The 20,303-nt window shown below is 38.5% G+C and overlaps 1 protein-coding gene across 3 annotated transcripts in view; it reads left to right on the top strand.

Annotated features, from left to right (window-relative positions):
• Positions 1–20,303, top strand: part of ATG5 (autophagy related 5) — a 131,491-nt gene that overhangs the window by 51,468 nt on the left and 59,720 nt on the right. For all 3 annotated transcript variants that reach the window (XM_045499178.1, XM_045499176.1, XM_045499177.1), the window contains one exon: positions 1,715–1,877. In XM_045499178.1, the coding sequence (XP_045355134.1) occupies positions 1,715–1,877 (163 nt within the window). The remainder of the gene's footprint in view (positions 1–1,714; positions 1,878–20,303) is intronic.

The following is a 20,303-nucleotide window of genomic DNA, read 5'->3' as shown; positions in this document are numbered from 1 at the left end:
CTTGTCATTCAGGAGCTTTCCATGATCGGGGTAGTTGAATGTTGCTGTTAATAGTATCCGAGTAGGCTATCGCTAAGTGCTTTTTTCTGCCATTATTGCTTGTCTCAGTTTTTACCAAAGGACTTATACAACGACTTTTGGTAAAATAATGTTCAAATATAATCATTACCTTAAGTATTCAGGTCTTATGGAGGAAGTGGTATTGCATAGTGGTTAAAAACTGGGACTCTTGAGTCAGACTACTCCTCGCTTGACCACTTGCAAGCTGTGCGACTCTCTCTACTCCCTGATCTTTTTAATTAGTTAATTAAAATTTTTTTAATCTGTGAAGTAGCAATAACAGTAGTTTTTACCTTAAGGGTGGTTATGAAGATTAAATTACATAGTCCATATGAAAAGTCTTGTACAATGTTTGTCACATAGTAAGTGTTCAATTAGTGTTGGCTCTTATTCTCTTTCTTTTTTCAGTGAAAAGAACTGTAGTCATCTAATTCACATAACTGCTTATCTGTCTAGTGATCTTTGCCTCACCTGCCTAAAAGATTCAGTGACATGTAGGATATAAATTTTGGTGTTGACCTTAAAAGCTGCATTTTATTTTTATTTTTATTTTTTCAACGTTTATTTATTTTTTTTGGGACAGAGAGAGACAGAGCATGAACGGGGGAGGGGCAGAGAGAGAGGGAGACACGGAATCGGAAACAGGCTCCAGGCTCTGAGCCATCAGCCCAGAGCCTGACGCGGGGCTCGAACTCCCGGACCGCGAGATCGTGACCTGGCTGAAGTCGGACGCTTAACCGACTGCGCCACCCAGGCGCCCCTACAAAAGCTGCATTTTAACCGCTTCATTAAGGTCTAATTGACATGCAGCAAACTGTACATATTAAAAATGTACACTTTGATACGTTTATACTACAATTTATGTGTTCATTTACCTGTTGACATTTAGGATGTTTCCTGGATTTTGGCTGTTAGAAATGAGACAACTGTGAATATTCACATGCAAGTCTTTGTATGGAAAAATGTTTTTGTTTCTCTTAGGTAATTGCCTAGTTGTAGATGACTGGATCAGATGGAAGGTGTATGTTTACTTTTCTAAAAAATGACCAATGGGGCGCCTGGGTGGCGCAGTCGGTTAAGCGTCCGACTTCAGCCAGGTCACGATCTCGCGGTCCGTGAGTTCGAGCCCCGCGTCAGGCTCTGGGCTGATGGCTCAGAGCCTGGAGCCTGTTTCGGATTCTGTGTCTCCCTCTCTCTCTGCCCCTCCCCTGTTCATGCTCTGTCTCTCTCTGTCCCCAAAATAAATAAACGTTGAAAAAAAAAAATTTAAAAAATGACCAAACTTTTCCAAAGTGATTGCACTGTTTTACGTCCTCGCTAGCTGTGTATGCGAGTTGTAGTCCACATTCCTATCAGCACTAGGTATGGCCAAGCCAGAGGGCTATTTTTGAAATTATTACTCTTTCAGAGCCTTCTTTTATGTTGTTTTAAACATAATGTTACATAAGGATTATTAGAAAAAGTACAAAATACACCGGGTAGCTAAATATTTTTAACTTAAAGAGTATTTGGAATTGTACTGAAATCTCTTTATTGGGAAGTTAACAGATGGTTTGCTAAAAATATTGGATAATTGAGGGAGATACATTTCTTTACGAAGCTAATTTTGTAATATGTGTACCTGTTTTATATGTGTATTTTTTTCCTTCGATAGAGTTTTCCAGAAAAGGACCTTCTGCACTGTCCATCTAAGGATGCAATTGAAGCTCATTTTATGTCTTGTGTGAAAGAAGCTGATGCATTAAAGCATAAAAGTCAAGTAATCAATGAAATGCAGAAAAAAGATCATAAGCAGCTCTGGATGGGATTACAAAATGGTAAATATAACACCGTTTAATTTCAGAATACCACTTTTTAAAGTATGAAATAGCTGTAACCCTGTGAATAGTTGGTGCGATTTAGGATTGGTGGTACAAGTTTAAATTCCAGCCTCTACACACAAAATTTAGCTACAAAAGTAGCTGCCTTTACCCGTCCGTAACATCTTCCAACATCCTTCTCTTCATGGATTCGCTAGTATTGGCATGGTTGCTTTGCCCATAACACCAGCTCGTATTACAAACCTCTTGTGTTTAGCTTCTGGAGAAAGCGCCCTCGTTGCTAGTCATCTTCCTGGAATTGCAACTGGACACCCTGTGTGCATACCAAAGTGCCTCCCCCTGCTAGGGCACAAACTCCAGCCCTTGCTTTCTCAGAGCAGTATGACTTGCTTCGTGCTTGCATTCTCTCTCCCCTGGCTGGGATTTAGAAAATACACTCAAGGAAAAAGCTGAGAGGAATCTGCAGCTCACCTCTGTATTCTCCCATCTTCTTAATCTTGCCTGCGTTGATTGCCCCCCAGTTGTCTTATTTACAGGCAGCCACTGTTTTGCATGGGTCCAGTAGTTAATATGCTTTAGTTAAATAATACTAGGTCCTTAAAATCTGGTTCAAATTTCACTTACTTTCATATAGTTACTGAAATTACATAAAGTACAAACTTTATTGCTAGCTCTTTAGTCCATGAATCATTTACCAGCATAGATGCATCATGATCAGAGACCAGTCACATCACTTCCTTCAGTGTCTGTCAGTGAATCATCGTTACTCACCTGTTACTTAGTTTACCCACAGACAGCAAAGCATGTAGTTGTGTCCCCTCCTTGTCTCCAGTGATAAGCCCATATAACATTTTGTAAAAGTGGATAATTGAAAGAGGGAATTGGCCAAGAAAGATCAAAGTGTAGCAAATCCACAAAAAGTGGTAATGTTGGTCGTGGGATTTTACAGGAATAATGGAATCGTAAAAGAAACAGCGGGCTGTGAGCGTGTTGACACTACCATCTTTTGAGATGCTAGATATGCAGCCACAGGAACTTGGCGAAGGTGAACGTTTCCGCGTAAATGGGGAAAGTGATTGTGACAAAAAGGGTGAATTTATCCCTGGCAAAATGATGCTGGCAAAAAACTTAGCATTACAGGAACGCTCACGTTCCTGTAATGTTTCATGACATTGGAAGTGCAAATGATGAAATGCAAATGATGAAGTCGATCCGGACCCAGAAAGGCATGTGACAGTTTGCCAAGGTTTAGGAAAGATGCTCGCTTGTAAGCTCTATGTCAAGAAAGCAAGCACTATTCAAACTGTGCTTTAGTTTTTTACAGAATAATAAATAAGATGCTGGAATTCTCAGCATTTCTCATGTTTTAAATTCCAGTATACTAAATAAATTAATTTTGTTTACTTCATTTTCTTACGCATTTATAACTAAGAAAGAGAGTTTTTAATGTTTTGACAATTTTTAAAGACCACACCATTGATTATTAAGATCACTTTGCACGGTTTCATGGTGACTTTTCCAGTCCTGCACTACTGTGCAAAGCAAGGCTTGCCTGTATTTGTCCATATGGTTGTTTTTAGATAGGAAATTAGTCCAAAATAAGCTGGAATTTAATGGCAATAATGAGAATAAAATAGAAGACCCACTTTCTCCCCCCGACTCCACCCTTGAAAACATAATTTTAGTAATTTTTAAAAACTGTGATCCATTTTTATCTTTGAGACTATACTATTACCATGGCAAAGAGGTGTTTGTTGTCATGTAGTATTTATTGAACTTTCATTATACAAAACGGCATTATCTGAGACTTCAGTAGTGCAAAAGGTACATACTTTATGACAGTGTGAATTGTAAATTAAATTTTGTCATTTCTCTTAATTTCTTAGATTTGAGTTACAATGAGTTGCTCCTTACTTTTATATTTGTATGTTTGGTATTTCTTAATTAGATTGTAAGTTTTGCAAAGGCAGCCTTTCCCCTCCTTTATCTTACTGAGTATACAAATTCCTATTAAATATTTGAGAGAGTTTACAATCCCTTAAGATATATTTCTTCCTTTTTCTTGCTGGCTATTTGAAGATGAATTGAAATTGTAGGAGACTTGTGAATAAGAAGATAACCTAAGTTGAAGAAGCCTGGAATCTTGTCAAGAGAGCAGGGATCTGAGAATAATTTGGCTTCAGAATTGAAGTAAATAATTTAAATGGGCATTCAAGTAGGTGTTCTTGAAATCTGTTGTGAACTGGGTGAGCCTGCTGTAGAGAGAGCTCAAGGATTCAGCAGCGGATTCTAAAGATGATTAAAATGTTTCACTTGGGGCATTGGAGGCTTGGGTGTGAGGGGCTGGTTAGGAGTTGTTTAGTCTCAACTCTCCTAGCAGCTCCGTAGGGCAACTCATTCAATCCCTTTGAGCTTCAGTTTCTTTATATGTAAAACATGAGCATATCTGCTATGTTCTCTTATAGGTGTCTTTAGAGGCTTTAATGAAACACTTACACAGTTTATGGGAAAGTGTGTGAAAGGAAGTAAAGCTGTCTTGAAAAGAATTACTGAGAAGTCACTTTGAGACCCTAGAACAGGGGGTTGCCAGACTATGGTCATGGGTCAGCCACCAGTTTTTATAAAAACAGTCTTTATAATAAAGACTTGTTAGAACCCTGCCACACCCGTTATTTGTGTATTGTCTGTGACAGCTTTCATGCTACAATGGCTGAGTTAATAGTTGTGACAGAGACCATGTGGCCCACAGCCTAAAATATTTACTCGCTCTGCCCGCTTTAGAAAGCATTTGCCAGCTCACAGAAGGTTGACTAAACCAACAGCTCGTATTTATCATTGACCTAAAGCATGACTCAGAATGTCACATTCAGAGTTTGGTATAACTTAATGTATCAGACTTAGTCTAATAACTGCCTTCATTGCTATTTTTTGGCGTAAAATACCTCTTTTCCTATTTTTGTCTTAGCTCATATTCTTTCTTGGACATATGACTGTTTTAAAGTTAGCTTTATTAAGTTAAATTTTATTAAACTACTTTTCAAATTGAATTTCATTAAATCTGACTGGAAATGGTATGTGGTTAAAATGTACTTTCTTGGGGCGCCTGGGTGGCGCAGTCGGTTAAGCGTCCGACTTCAGCCAGGTCACGATCTCGCGGTCCGTGAGTTCGAGCCCCGCGTCGGGCTCTGGGCTGATGGCTCGGAGCCTGGAGCCTGTTTCCGATTCTGTGTCTCCCTCTCTCTCTGCCCCTCCCCCGTTCATGCTCTGTCTCTCTCTGTCCCAAAAATAAATAAATGTTGAAAAAAAAAATTTAAAAAAAAAAATAAAAAAAATAAAAAATAAAATGTACTTTCTTCCATTTTTATTTTTAGTTCTAAATTATTTTTTGTAGCAATTCTGTTTGGTCTGTCTTGCTTGTACTGGTAATGATTGAACTTACACTCAAAATCGTTTATGTGGTATCCTGTGGGTACTGGAGACCTTGGTAGTTTATTTATTCTACTTTTTAAAATCTAAACTATTCATTTAGGAAATTTTTAGCTAAGTAAAGGCTGTTTGTAGGAAATCTATCTGGGGATAAAAGGGTGAATGTTACCTACATTAAAGTAAATTGATGAAAGATGGGTTTAATAGTTCCTTCTGCCTAAAATGCCCTTTCCTTCTCTTTTGTCTCATTCCTACTTGTGCTTTCGTGCTTATTTCTCTCATCACCTGCTATGTGAAGCCTTCTTTATTTTTTTAGCCAACAGATATTTAAAGAAGATCTAACATGTTCCTGACACTACTAGGAGTTAGTGACCATCCAGCAGTGATAAAACAAACATGGACCCTGTCTGCATGAAGCTTATAGCCACATGGAGGCAGAACTACCCATGTTTTCATGTTGTCAGGGCTCCTTGTCTGTCCATATGCATTTTTGCTCTCCTATTTTATCATGCTCTCATATAGTTATGATTTATGTAATTCTGCTAGAATATAAATTTCTCCTGGTTGGAGTGTATTATACATTCTGTAATCCCTACCATCTAGTCCAGTCTTAGGCATAGAGCAGACACAGTTAATATTGACTGAATGACTATTTATTCCTTTTTAATACTGTAAGGAAATAATATCAACAGCCTTTTATAAATAGTTTAATACTAATGTAAAATGGAGGAAGTGTTTTTTTGAATTTATTTATGGAAATGGATTTTATGTTTAAGAACTTTTCCGTCCAAAAGAAGGTCCTATTAATTTATGAAAACAAAGATATTTCACCTTTTGATTTGTATAATTGTAAATTGGTCGGAATTGAGACATAGCAGATGGTAAATTTATTTCATTCAGAACTGCACCTGTAGATCCTGACAACTAAACAACGACTTAAACAGTTTTTGAATACTTTCAAATGCTAATTTTAATTTTTCAGATCTGTGTGAAAGAGAAATAAGAAAAACTTTTGAAACCAAGAAAACTCATTTAAGACATACTGTGCCTTTCAGTGTTTTTTATGGGTTTTCATTTTAGATATAAGAGTATTTAACCTCCCTGTGAAACCACGTTAATGACCACAAAAAAGAAAAGAAAGTAACATTTTTATTATATATGAGGCTGTTGTCACTACATGTGCAGGCTATTTTCTATTAAATGTCAAGCTATTTTTCTTATAAGCTAGAGATTTTCTTATAAGCTAGAGATTTGAAGAAATCTCCAAAATATATTTTTAACATATGACTTAGTTTTCAGCATTGGTTTTTTGAATACACTAAAAAAGAAAAGATAGCATTAAATAAATTCCATAGTCCTTCAAATAAATCTAAGTTTTGACTGCTAAATCTGTTGAAAATTTACATTGTTTCTGAAGTATGGTTAATCCTTTTGAGCTAAGTAATTTTTTTAGAGTAATCCATTATTTGGTAGTGAGCCATTTTAACCTAAAACTGGTTTTTAAGAGGAAATAATGAATCCTGAAAGGTGATTTTTAAAACAAGTCATAACATTTTGGAAATACTTTTGTTTGGGGGCGCCTGGGTGGCTCAGTCAGTTAGGCGTCCGACTTCGCCTCAGGTCATGATCTCGTGGTCTGTGGGTTTGAGCCCTGCGTTGGGCTCTGTACTGATAGCTCAGAGCCTGAAGCCTGCTTCAGACTGTCTCCCTCTCTCTGCCCCTTCCTAGCTCATGCTCTGTCCGTCTCTCAAAAATAAATAAACATTAAAAAATTTTTTTTAAAAAAGAAAATACTTTTGTTTGTTAGGTGATGTAAAAGATAAATGCAATGGTTTTAACTCTTTGGAGGCTTGCATGATAGAGGCAGTTGGATTGTAATTGCATTGCTTTGTTTTTATCAGTTGCATGTAGTAGAATAGTATTGGACTGAAGATCTGTTGGTCTGAGAAGGACCTGATCTTTATGTCTTATCAGTTGTGTGGTCTGGCAGATCACTTTCCTCTCTAAGCTGGAGTTCCTTATAAATGTGAATGCGGTAAGAGTTCACGAAACTCACATTCAAGGACTATAAAGTCGTAATCATATGTACCTGAATTCTAATGATTAGATCTTTTCAATTGATTCCAAAGGATTTCTTGGAAGGAGATTTACTATTGATGATCTCTCTCTCTTACCTCTCCTTCTCCCCCTCTCTTTCTTCCCCTCTTTCCCTTTTCCCTTCTTCCCTCTCCCTCCCTGTCCCTTTGAAGCAAGACTCGAGTGGAAGGTAACTTTCCAGAAATAAGTGTGGTGTCATAGAAAGAGTACTAAAGCAGAGAGAGAAGAGATTTTAAGATTGAGCTCTGTATCTTGAAGCTTCAATTTCTACGATGTTGTTACAGTGTCAGATGCTGTTCTAGGTGTAGGTGGTATGGAAGGAGGTTCCTAAGAGGAGGCATAAGTACTTCTCTTGCACCTTTTGTCTGAACGAGAGGTCGATATTTGGTAAGCGTTCTGTTTGTCTTTAGCAAAATTCAGATTTTTACCACTTGTGAGAACACTGAGTTTACATTGTGTAAATAAGAGCAGAGTAAATAGTATAATGAGCCCCCACATACCTGTCACCCAGCCTCAGCAGTTATCAATATGTGGCCAATCTGTTTCCTCTATTCTCGTCCCTCCCCCACGTTCAGTTTATAGGAATTTTTATCCTTTCATACAGTGCCACAAATATTGTTTATAGATTTATATTCTTCATAGATTTTATACTCTGATATTTAATGAAGGCATGCAAACAACATTCATTATAGGAGAGTCATGCCCAGATCCTGGTAGTTTGGTTCAGCCAATTACAGGAGCCTGTCATGTGCCTGGCACTGCACTAGGCATAGGGGCCCCTGGGGTGGATGTGACAGGCAGAGTCCTTTCTTCAGAGCTTACAGTCTGTTAGACGAGCCAGACATTAAACAGATAGCCTTTAAATAATTATCACATTTATAACTTGAGTTGTGGAGGAAAGAGGAAGGGATAGAAAGCAGGGTGGTTGTGTTGAAAGTGTTTCAGGCACAGGGAATGACCGGGTTGGGCAGAGAAGCAATAAAGAGCTTAATAAGTTCTGAGAGCTCAGGGAGGCCATTCTGACGAGAGCATGGTGATCAAGACCGAGAGTGGCTAGTAGGTAACAGTCCAAATTAGGCAGAGACCTGACAGTGCAAGTTAGCCGAGACCCTGTCTATTCAGGACCTTATAGGCTATTTTAATGATATGGAACTTAATCCCTAGAGAGTGAGGTGGGGTAGATAGGGGACCACTGAAAGATTTTAAGTAAGACTATAACAGATTTTCTTTTTAGAGGCATGTCTTTGAATGCAATGTGGTTAACGAATTAATTCCTGCTGTATAACTTGGTCCGTATTTTATGGGTATCATTTTCACGCTAATTCATTGAACAAGTAGTTAGTGAATCTATGCTGGTGATAAAACAGACTGAAATTCCTACCCTTATGCAGCCACAATTTTAGTGGGAGAGACCGACAAGAAGCATATATACATAAGTAAAATGCTTCATGTGTCATATGATGATAGGCGCTGTGGGAGAAAAATAAAACAGGGAAAGGTGAGAGAGAACTGTGTGGGGATAGGGTGTTGTTATTTTAAATAGAATGGTTGTGGAAGGTGTCACTGATTGGGTGACATTAAATAAAGATCCAAAGCAGCATTATGCTTTATCTTTGGGCTAATACCTCCCTAGGCAGAGGGAACATCGAGGGCAAAGGCCCTGAGGTGAGAGAATGCTGGGCAGTTTCAAAGAATATAATCCTGTTTGTAGCTTTTTGAAATTACAGATAATGTAAGGGTTTTTTTTCTGGCATACCTCTTTTTCTCTAGCCTTCTTGTCTATTTTCCCTCTACCTTTATAGTCTCACTTTTGTTTTTTTCTGTGTAGCAAAAATGACACTCTTTTGTATCTACTTGTTTTCATAAGTCTCTTGGGATACAAAACATCCTTTTGGCAGTTGATTTTACACTATTTGAAAACAATAAACAAAGTGTAAGAATGGATACCAGGAGGGATTGGACCTATTTATATTAAGGTGGTTAGGGAAGACCACTTTTAGGAGATGATATTTAACCTGAAGTCTTAAGGATGAGAACGAACGAACTGCCACTTCAGGAATAGCGTGCTTCAAGGACACGAGGCAACAAAGAGTTTGGTATGTTTTAAGGAACTGGAGGAAGGCCACTGTGTCGTGGATAATAGTGACCACGAGGGAAGGGTGACATGAGGTGGGGTTGGAGAGATGGGAAAGAGCTAGATGATGCAGGGCCTTGTATAGGCCAAGGAAAATAATTTAGATGTTACCTGCGATGGGAAGTCACTGAGAATTTTTAAGCGGGAGAGTGATGAGATACAAAGAGGATGTAAGAACATTCTGGCTGCTGAATGGAGGATGGAAAAGAAGGAGCCAAGATTGGAAGTGGAGAGGCTGTAGTAGTAGGTCCAGGTATAAGATGAAATGGAGAAAAGCCGGTAAATTTGGGGTTTATTCTGGAGGTAGAATGGACAGAATCTGTTAGATTGGCTGTAATGTTGGGGTGAAAAAAAGGGAGAGAATCATTTCTGGATTCTGACTGGGACAGCTAGATGGATAGTGCTGCTTTATACTGTGATATGAAATAACTAGATGGGGAACAGGTTTGGGGCGGGGAACCAACCCTAACTGAGGAGGTCAGCTTTGAGGCTGAAAATCTGAGATGTCTCTGAGACGTTCATGTGGAGCTGTGTTGTGTTAGCTGTTGCTAGAGTTAGTTATTGCTACTGTGCGTGTGTGGCAGCGGATGGAGACAGCTTTATAAGTTTGCATTGAATGCCGCAGGTTCTCATTTCCTACTCGTTTACTTTTACAGGTGCCATCTTTATTATTTGTCCTTTAAGTCAGTGTCCCCAGTGATACACGGCCGCGAACTATGGAGCAATTGCATGTATTCCTGATGTTTGGCAGTTCTTTATACCCACTAACCATTGTGTGTTTTCCTTTCTGCACACAGCTGACTTTGTCATTTCCAGTATTTTGCCCGCCATACAGTAAGGTGGGTAAGTTCAGCCTAAAGCTGTGTGTGTGGCATTCCAGAATCTACAACTTTGTGAGAAAGTTGCTTAAAGCAAATTTGTAACCTGCTTGAGCATTCAATTAAGTTTTACTGTGAAACAGTCAGGTATTTTTTACTCTATTATGTTACATCTTTTATTTTTTATTTTTTTTTTATTTTTTTTTTTAAATTTTTTTTTTTCAACGTTTATTTATTTTTGGGACAGAGAGAGACAGAGCAGGAACAGGGGAGGGGCAGAGAGAGAGGGAGACACAGAATCGGAAACAGGCTCCAGGCTCTGAGCTATCAGCTCAGAGCCCGACGCGGGGCTCGAACTCCCGGACCGCGAGATCGTGACCTGGCTGAAGTCGGACGCTTAACCGACTGCGCCACCCAGGCGCCCCTGTTACATCTTTTAAATCAGTCTCTCAGTGTTCTACTTTCTGCAATTAAAAATAATGATGGAAATCTAAAAAGGTTTTTGTATTTGCGTTTTAATATAAAGCTATACAGATACTTTGTTAGGCTTTTGGAGAAAGATTGCTCAAGGAATTGCATGATTCCAATGAATAAATACATTTGGTAATAATTTGGATCATAGCCTCTTACAGTTCTTTGGGTAGTGTTGGCAGTGAATATCATGAATAATAAAACTTGGTGAAAACATTTAGACAGTTACTTCATAATATCCTACAGATAATCCTAACAAAAGTTTCTGGCAACAGTCCATTAATAACAGTGAATGGTCATCTGTCCCAGCGTTCGTTGGTGGTAGAGAATACATGAGATGCAGTTGATATATGATAAATCAATATGACTAGGTTAATTATCTAAACTCTGAATAATAATTGAAAATGTTTTGGTGAATTCCTAGCATTATAGGAACACAAAGATTTAGTTTTTAATGCGCTTTTAAGTATAATTTCAAATCATCTACAATGAAATGATTGCTCTATCATCTCTTTTATTTATATTTCATCCAGTTAAAAAACTTTCTAAAAATTTATACCTGCTAACATACTATCATTTTCTTCCTATAATGTAAGTGTGGAAAGATTTAAGAAGCTTTTCCTTCACCATGTAGAGGAAATGCAAACAAACATCTGTCTCATAAATGATTTTCACTGTTGGAGCCATGACCTGTCATTACTATTTGAATTTACAGCATGGTTTCTCTTGGAAAAAAAATTATACACACACAATATATGCATATATAGTTCAACTTATTTTGTTTTTAAGTGAATGTTTTGTTTTGAAACTTAAGATATTTCATGACTTAAGAGAACAGAAAACCCCAGAGGTACTTACTTTCCTAAATTTTTTTGTTTTGTCCTTATCACTTTTCTTAAGAGTACTGTTTCTCAAAGTGTAGACACTTGGGTCCAAAGCATCAGCATTACCTAGGAACTAATTAGAAACGTACCCTAGACCAACTGAATCAGAAACTCTAGGGTTCCAACAAAAGGTTAGACCAACTGAATCAGAAACTCTAGGGTTCCAACAAAAGGTCCCAGCAGTCTATGGATCCACAAGCCCTCCAGGTGATGGTGATGCACTGAAGTTTGAGAACCACTGCACTGGAGTGGGACTCCTCAGCCTTAGCACTATAGATATTTTGGAGTGGATAATTCTTGGTGTTGGGGCAGCGGCAGGGAGGGAGCTGTCTTATGCATTGTGAGCATTTGGCAGCATTCCTGGTCTTTCTCCCCACTCGCTAGATGCCAGTAACACAGTACTCCCCACTCTCTACCATGACATTAAAAAATACCTCCAGACATTGCAAAATATTCCTTTGGGGGCAAAGTTGACCCATTTGAGAACCACTGCTCTAGAGAGAAGTGATGGATACAACTGCTTTTCCTTCAGAGTAGCAGTGACCACTTATGGAATACCCAGTTTCTGTGCTGGGTACTTTACATGAATTATCATTGTCATCAGAGCAGCCTTGCAGGGTATGTTTGAAGGTTCATAGCCTGGGCCAACCCGTTGATGAAGTTTCTCATCTGTTTCACCAGCCCAACCCTTGAGAACTATTATACTCAGTTGTTACAGGGACTCATTTAGGGTATATTTGGAACAAAAGGAATTTGGCATATAAGTGAATTAAAGTTATTTTAACCAGTTAACTCTTCTTATCTATAAATTTAACCATGTGAACTTCTTTTTTTTAAAAAAAAATTTTTTTTTCAACGTTTTTATTTATTTTTGGGACAGAGAGAGACAGAGCATGAACGGGGGAGGGGCAGAGAGAGAGGGAGACACAGAATCGGAAACAGGCTCCAGGCTCTGAGCCATCAGCCCAGAGCCTGACGCGGGGCTCGAACTCACGGACCGCGAGATCGTGACCTGGCTGAAGTCGGACGCTTAACCGACTGCGCCACCCAGGCGCCCCCCATGTGAACTTCTTATTGTAAACTTAGCCCTACGTGTTTTTGGATGGCTCTCATTGTATTTTTGCTGTAGTGACTGGCTGTTAAGTGACAAATGAATCAATAGTATGCTGTCATTTCAGTAAGACTGAAGTGCTGACTTTTTTTAAATAATGTGTCTTCTATATTTTTCCTTTTCCCTCTTTTGCCTCCTTTCATCCCCCTTTCCACTGTGCAGCACTTGATCTAGTTCTGCATATCTTAGCCCTTTTTTCCTCTCTCTTCCCTCTCATTTAAATCGACCTAGTCTCTGACCCATTCCTTCATTATCTTTGTAGGGTCTGGATGGCCAGATTTACATTTTAGTTTAACAACTTGTAATTGCTACTGGCCAGTGTGTTACCTGTTTCCAGATACCTCTTTCATGCACTTTAAAAAAAATTTTTTTTTATGTTTATTCATTTTTGAAAGATAGAAAGAGAGTACAAGCAGGGTTGGGGCGGAGAGAGAGGGGGACACAGAATCTGAAGCACACTCCAGTCTCTGAGCTGTCAGCTCAGACTCGACGCGGGGCTCGAACTCACGAACCGCTAGTGACCTGAGCCGAAGTCGGACACTCAACTGACTGAGCCACCCAGGCGCCCCTAACTTTTTAACAAAGACCTAGACATTAACTTTATTGAAAAGTTCAGAATTTCAAGCCCCTTCTCCCCCACTCTTCCACTCCCCACTCCCCTGACCTTCTGTTTACTCTGTGTCTGCCAGTGCAGACCAGTTTTGGTTAGTGACTGTGGTAATGACTTCTGGATGTCAGAATTCTGTATATTAGAGATGTTCTTGTCTGAACCAGAGAAGTGACTATAGCTGTACAGCAGTGCTAATTTCTTATTATTTATGTCTCTTCTCTTTGATTGCTGTAGAAACTGTCAAAGATTCAGAAATTCTTTTATGTGAAAATCACATTTACAATTATTAAACCGTGCCAGTATTTTAATTCGTATGCAGAGAGTTGCAAGATTTTAACCCCAAAACTAGAATAGAAATAGTTAATTTAAAAAGTGAGGGCAAAATAAACAAATTTTTTCATCTAAGATACAGTGTGTTCCCTCAAGTCCTGATTATTTTTTTTTTTTCCAACGTTTATTTATTTTTGGGACAGAGAGAGACAGAGCATGAACGGGGGAGGGGCAGAGAGAGAGGGAGACACAGAATCGGAAACAGGCTCCAGGCTCTGAGCCATCAGCCCAGAGCCTGACGCGGGGCTTGAACTCCCGGACCGCGAGATCGTGACCTGGCTGAAGTCGGACGCTTAACCGACTGCGCCACCCAGGCGCCCCTCAAGTCCTGATTATTATCTTCAGAGTATCTTTCTGTATAATAAGCATTTCTTGCCACAGGGTCCCTTTAGAATTAAGGCTATCCTTGATATCTGGGCTTTTTTGACATATAGTTTATTTCTTTCCCACTAGAAGGATATCAATAAAATACCCCAAACCGTATTTTTAATTGGAGTTGATTTCATAAAATATTTAACCAAAAATACTTCATTTTGAATTGCTTTAAGCCATAGTGAAAGCTAAACAAGAAAAAGAGCCGCAAAAACATGGCTCTTTTTCTTAAACTAGCTTCTTGGTTTTGTTAATATACACCTCAGATTTTTCCCTACAGTATTGTGCTGTTAGCCAGCATTTTTTTTTCATTTATTTTAAGGTGAAAAAAATTTTTTAATGTTCATTTATTTTTGTGAAAGAGAGAGCAAGCAGAGGAGGGGCAGAGAGAGAGAGAGAATGAGAGAGAAAGAGAATCCCAAGCAGGCTCCACACTGTCAGCGCAGAGCCTGACGTGGGGCTTGAACTCACGAACCATGAGATCATGACTTGAGCTGAAATCAAGAGTTGGACCCTTAACCGACTGGGCCACCCAAGCACCCCAAGGTGAAATTATTTGTATGTAGGATTTTAAAACTCTGAGAAAACATCTTTTACATATTTTTTTGCAAGATAAAAAGTATTGATATTTGTCCGCTCAAAATGTAAGGGGAGGTTGGATGAGAGAGCAGTCAGTGCTCTCTAATCTCTAGGAAGTAGGAGGAGAAAGAAGACAATTCCATAACCTTATTGAGTTAAGGGGAAAAACTTTAAACTTACAAGTTTTCTCACCCATATTTTTATAATAATTTATTTTCAGGTGTTACTACACTCAAAAGAATACCATATGGCATTTAAATATTTGATTTATAGGGGCGCCTGGGTGGCTCAGTCGGTTAAGCGTCCAACTTCGGCTCAGGTCATGATCTTGCGGTCCGTGGGTTCGAGCCCCGCGTCGGGCTCTGTGCTGACAGCTCAGAGCCTGGAGCCTGTTTCAGATTCTGTGTCTCCCTCTTTCTCTGACCCTCCCCTGTTCATGCTCTCTCTCTGTCTCAAAAATAAATAAATGTTAAAAAAAAAAAATTTTTTTTAAATATTTGATTTATAAATCAGTAAGTTTAGAAACACTGCTAGAATAATTTCACATTTAGTAACTATTCTCATTTTTACCCTTAGGATTCTTAGAAATCCTGATTAATTTTTTTGCCTTGTAGGGTACATTATATATATGACTTGTCACTAAAAGCTACTGAATACATTTAAAATAATAGTATTTAGTCCAAACTAAACTCATTATAGGACATAATAAAATGTATAAAATACTGGGTGCACCCTATTTTGTAAGGTATGTATATAATGTTAGGAATCAACTTTGTTTTGGCAATGAATGAGTTATAATTAATTTTGTATTAAATGCCACCTGAATAATCCTAGTAGCTAATAATTGAACTATGATTGAATTTTCCAGTTTCGGACATCATTGTCCTTGTCTCCTTTTAGGAGGTGGTTCCTAATTGAGTGACATTTTCCATTGGTTATCACAGTGCATATCTCCTTATTCTTTGAAAAAATTGTGCCTTCATGAACATGTTGAAGCAAATAGTATTTATTTCTGCACTAGCTGCTGCTAAGTGTTCAGTATTGTCGTCTGTAACTGTGAAAGGAGACAAGATTTGTTAAACTATTATACCTGACACTTCTATGAGTTTTGAAGTCCGGAACTCTGGAGTTTTTGGTAACATAAACATTTCATTTGTTAATAATTTCCTGGATTCCTGTTAATTATAGGTCATTGAATATACTCAACTTGGAGTTTTACCAAGCAAGCAGTGTTCTTATTTATAGAAATGTAACTCAAAGTTTTCTGTGATATGGTATTGTACCCCTGAGAGTCTACTGGCTGGATGATGTCAGGTAAATAATTTACTTGCTTTGAACCTCAGTTTCCTCCTGTGTAAAATGAGGTTAACTATTCAGTAAGTTGCTATGAAAAACAGACAACATGAAACCCATATAGGGTTTTAATATTTTCTTAATGTTTTTAAAACCCTAGCTAAATTCTGTGCAAGTATGTTTTTACTAATAAAACCCATCTCTGAGGTCTTACTATAATTAGAACCCACAACTTTTCACTCTAGCTTTACTTCAGTGTGTTGTGTTGTTTAATACTGCTTCTTTACCAGCCTTCCTTCAGCATGCTTTTTACTTACGTGTCTGTCACGTGGTCATCTGCCTTTTAAAGACATGGGGTTGGGGTGGAGAGGACTTGGGCCCTTAAGCACTGCCAGTGCAAGATAAAGGACAAATCAGACCTGTTAGAAGTTGTGATAATTTTACATGTGTCAGTTTGGCTTCTCCAACTACATATTAAGTGAAGGACAGAACCTATTGTGTACTTAGTTTATTTTTTTTTGATTCTTTACAGCTTTCAGTACTTAATGAAGTACATAGATAGGAGCAGATAGTTTGATAGATTTAACTCTGTGCAGATGCTACAGAGTAAAAACTTGTTTGAGCACTGTGTCACCTTTTCTTTTCTCTTCCATGCCTAGAATTAAACTGGAAACTCATAGAATGAACCATTTGCAAGTTAGGAACTTCTTGTAAAGGGATATTTTTCACGTAGTTACCATGGAGAGGTTAGATGGCTTTCAAATAGAACAGAATTTACCTGGAATTATATTACATTTACTAAACTCTTGTGATGTCCTAGGTCTGGATACTTTTACATGTAGTATCTCAGTAATTCTTCACATGAATTAGGTAAACATTATCAACTTTGAAAAGAAGGAAATGAGCTCATGGAACTAGTAAGAGATGGGACAAGGATTTGAACCTAGACCTCTGATTCTAAAATGATTGTATTTTCCATTACATCTGGGGGTTATTAACTCTGGCTTCATATTAGAATCATCTGAAAGCTTCCAAAAATTACAGTTGCCAGGGCATCTGAAATAAGTGGTCTGGAGTGAGTCCCTGACATTTGTAGTTTTGTAAACTCAGGTGATCGAAGTGAGCAGCTGAAGCTGAGGAATGTTGCATTGAACATGGTGTCCCCCACTACCCCCCCCCCTTTTTAAAACTTTCGTTGTCAGTGAGTATTAACGGAATTTTTCTCATCAAAAGCACAAAGGATTTGCATTAGAATAAAGACAATATCCTGTGTAGTAAACATTGCACAGATATGGTGAACATAATGGATGTATGTTTTTCTCTGCCAGTCTTTCAAAAATTAAAATAGATTTTTGATTTTGTCTTAGGATTTTAGTGTGTTCTCTGAAGTGAAAATGAGCTTGCTGTATTTGTTTCTGGCCTTCTGACTTTAGGAAAGTGATAAGTTTTAATTTAGCCTAAGAGGAAGAACATTTTCTCAATTTACAGTAGCTTTGAAAGGTAATAAATCAGATTATTGGTTATAAATCTACAGGTGATTTACACAGGGATACATTTAGTTAATTACTCTTGGCTTACCACTGTGCTACAGCTCTGTAAATCTCTGGCAAACAAGCTACTTTAAAGATTGTCTTTTAGATTAAATGAAGACTTAATTATAATTGAAGATCATTCTTTTTTTTATATTTAACATGAGCACATAGAATAAGTTTTTTTTAGCGTCATGAAATTTTTCAGTTTTCAGTCCCTTTTATGTAATCATTGGCCCAATTTCAAAGTAAATATGAAATAAACTTTTCTTAATTGGCCAGAATACAGTTATTGAATTCTGTCTACTTAAGAATAAAGTCAATTACTGGGATTGACTGTTGGAATACATTAGAGATGTTATAACCTGCAGTTATAGTTTATTGTGATGTTGAAATTAAAATTTACAGTCTGCTTTTTCCAGGTCCTAGTAAGATTAGTTTTCTTTAATTTCCAGCATTATATTTTAAGCCATTTTTAAAGTAACTAGTTTTTTCTGTCTCTGTTTATAGACCTGTGCTGTAAAGTATAACAAATCTGAGCCTCTCATCCTCCCAGAGTAACGAGAAACCTCATTTTCCCCCCACCATGCTTATCCCCTCTCTCATAATATTTTAAGACATGTTAGGAGAAGGAGGGATGGGGAGGAATTGTTATTAGATCTTACAGATAGTAGAGGTAGAACCCTGACTGACCTGCTAAGACTTGAGGACTTAGATGTTCTTGGACCACTGTTCCTGTCCCCACCACCATTTTATGATATGGCTGGAGATTAATGCAGTTGAAATTGATGGAAGGTGATTGATGACTAAATTGTTCCATAGAGTGAGAAGATAGGTCTTACATGGTAGCAGAAATGGTTGGAGGAAGCAAAAGGGGTCATGAGGAGAATTTGGTATTATAAAGTGTTACAGCTGGATTGTATTATGGCTTTTAATCCCCCACCTGGGTAGCAAAGGCCACTCAGTTGCGTAACTCCAGGAGGCAGCACTCACACAGAGTTGGATGTGAGTGGTGTGAACTTCCTGGCCCTGAGACAGACTGAGTGCTCCGGCAGTCTTGTGATGATGGGGTTTTGGCAGAACATTTTCCCATACTGGGTTTGACACTTCACACACCTTGCTGCTGAATCTGGAAGCTCAGTGTCTTCTCTTGTTGACTCTGAAGCAGCCTAAGAGATCACTTAAATGTAGTACTTACTTTGTGCAGGATACTGTTGTATTTTGCATGTATTAACTAATTTATGTCTATGAATATGCACGGTTAATGCCTTCATTTTACAGGCAGTTCCATTCACAGGAAATGAGAAAACAAAGTTTGAACGTATCTTGCTCAAACTTCTGCAGCTATTAAATGACCAAGCTAGGGGGCAAACCCATGCAGTGTGGCTCAAGTGTCTGCTTTTCCCACCATGCTATGTTACATTAGAGATTCCTTCTTTTTATTGTTCCCCATTCCCCTAAATCAGTCAGATAGTTATTTAGTCACTTAAACATTGAGCATTTACTTTGTGCCAGGAACTTTCTGGAGCTGAAGACAAAAGGCCTTGCCCTCATGGAACCTATATTTTATTTGGGGGAGAGAGACAAGAAATAATAGACATGTGAATTGGGTGGTTTTAAATAGTGAAAAGTGTTTAGATAGAAAATAGAACATTGGCTTTACTTCTAATTGAGGGGATCTTAGGCGGTGGTACTTCTGTTGTGACTTGAATGATGAGAAAGCAGCAGCTCATATGTGAAGGTTAGAAAGGTAAGGATTCCAGGCTATGAGATGGTACATGCTTGGTGTTTTCTAGGGACAGAAAAGAAAAATCTCATGACTTGGAGCTGAGTAAGTAAACAGATTGGTGGGCAGTGAGATCTCAGAAGACTTCAGGAGTAGCTGTGTTGCCAGGGGGTAAGAGGGAAAGATGTTACGGTTGCTCGCATGCAGTTTGGGCAGGGAGCAGTCTGCCCCTGTTGAAGGCAATAAGGAGGTTCAGTGGAGTTTTAGGTAATGATTCTAGTACTTCACAAACCGTATTGTTAAAGTATGTCATAAAGCATCGTTCCTTGTGGCCCTTTAGAAACATGGTTGGAAAATTATTCATGTGATTTGCTTTATGTTTTAAAAGACCACTGTGAATAGTATGTAGCAGGGATACAAGTGGAAGGACAGAGTCCAATTAGGCGGTCACAGTGGTTCAGTGAGAGATGACAGTGCTTATGAAAAGTTGTGGCAGTGAATACAGAGAAAAGAAATCATGCTGTCAATATATATGTATTGATTACCCTCCTTGTTGTCAGTTGCCTAGACGGTAGCACTTCTGTTGTAGAGCAGAGAACATGTCTCCTCACAGTTTATTCTGAGACAGTTGATAGTCCTGGTTGAAAATTTCCTGAGATCCAGGTTTTATTACTCTTTTGATTCACTCAAACAACAAATTCCCTAGGGTACAGTCTTCCTGCCAAGATGGGTGTTTCAGTGTGGAATTAGGGATTAGCCTTCTCCAGGACCAGCACTCCTCTCAGCCTTAATGCAGCGCCAGCCATCTGGTCCTGTCGTCTGTCTTCATGATGGATTCTCAGGGACCATGAAGGCCTTCCAAGGCTTCTTTGCTTTGGTTAGGGCCTCCTCACCAGATCTAGCTCAGGACCTTTAAACCTCAAAGAGAAGGGTTCACAGAAATTGTGTTGAGCAGCATCCAAGCACCAGTGGATGTGTTACTGTGGAGAGATGCTCCCTGCCATGGCTCAGCCAAACACCTGTTAACCCAGGATTCTTTTAAT

The sequence above is a fragment of the Leopardus geoffroyi genome, chromosome B2, assembly GCF_018350155.1.
Source record: "Leopardus geoffroyi isolate Oge1 chromosome B2, O.geoffroyi_Oge1_pat1.0, whole genome shotgun sequence".
Classification (NCBI taxonomy): domain Eukaryota; kingdom Metazoa; phylum Chordata; class Mammalia; order Carnivora; family Felidae; genus Leopardus; species Leopardus geoffroyi.
The sequence above is the reverse complement of the archived record's forward strand: the minus strand, read 5'-3'. Positions and strand labels throughout refer to the sequence as shown.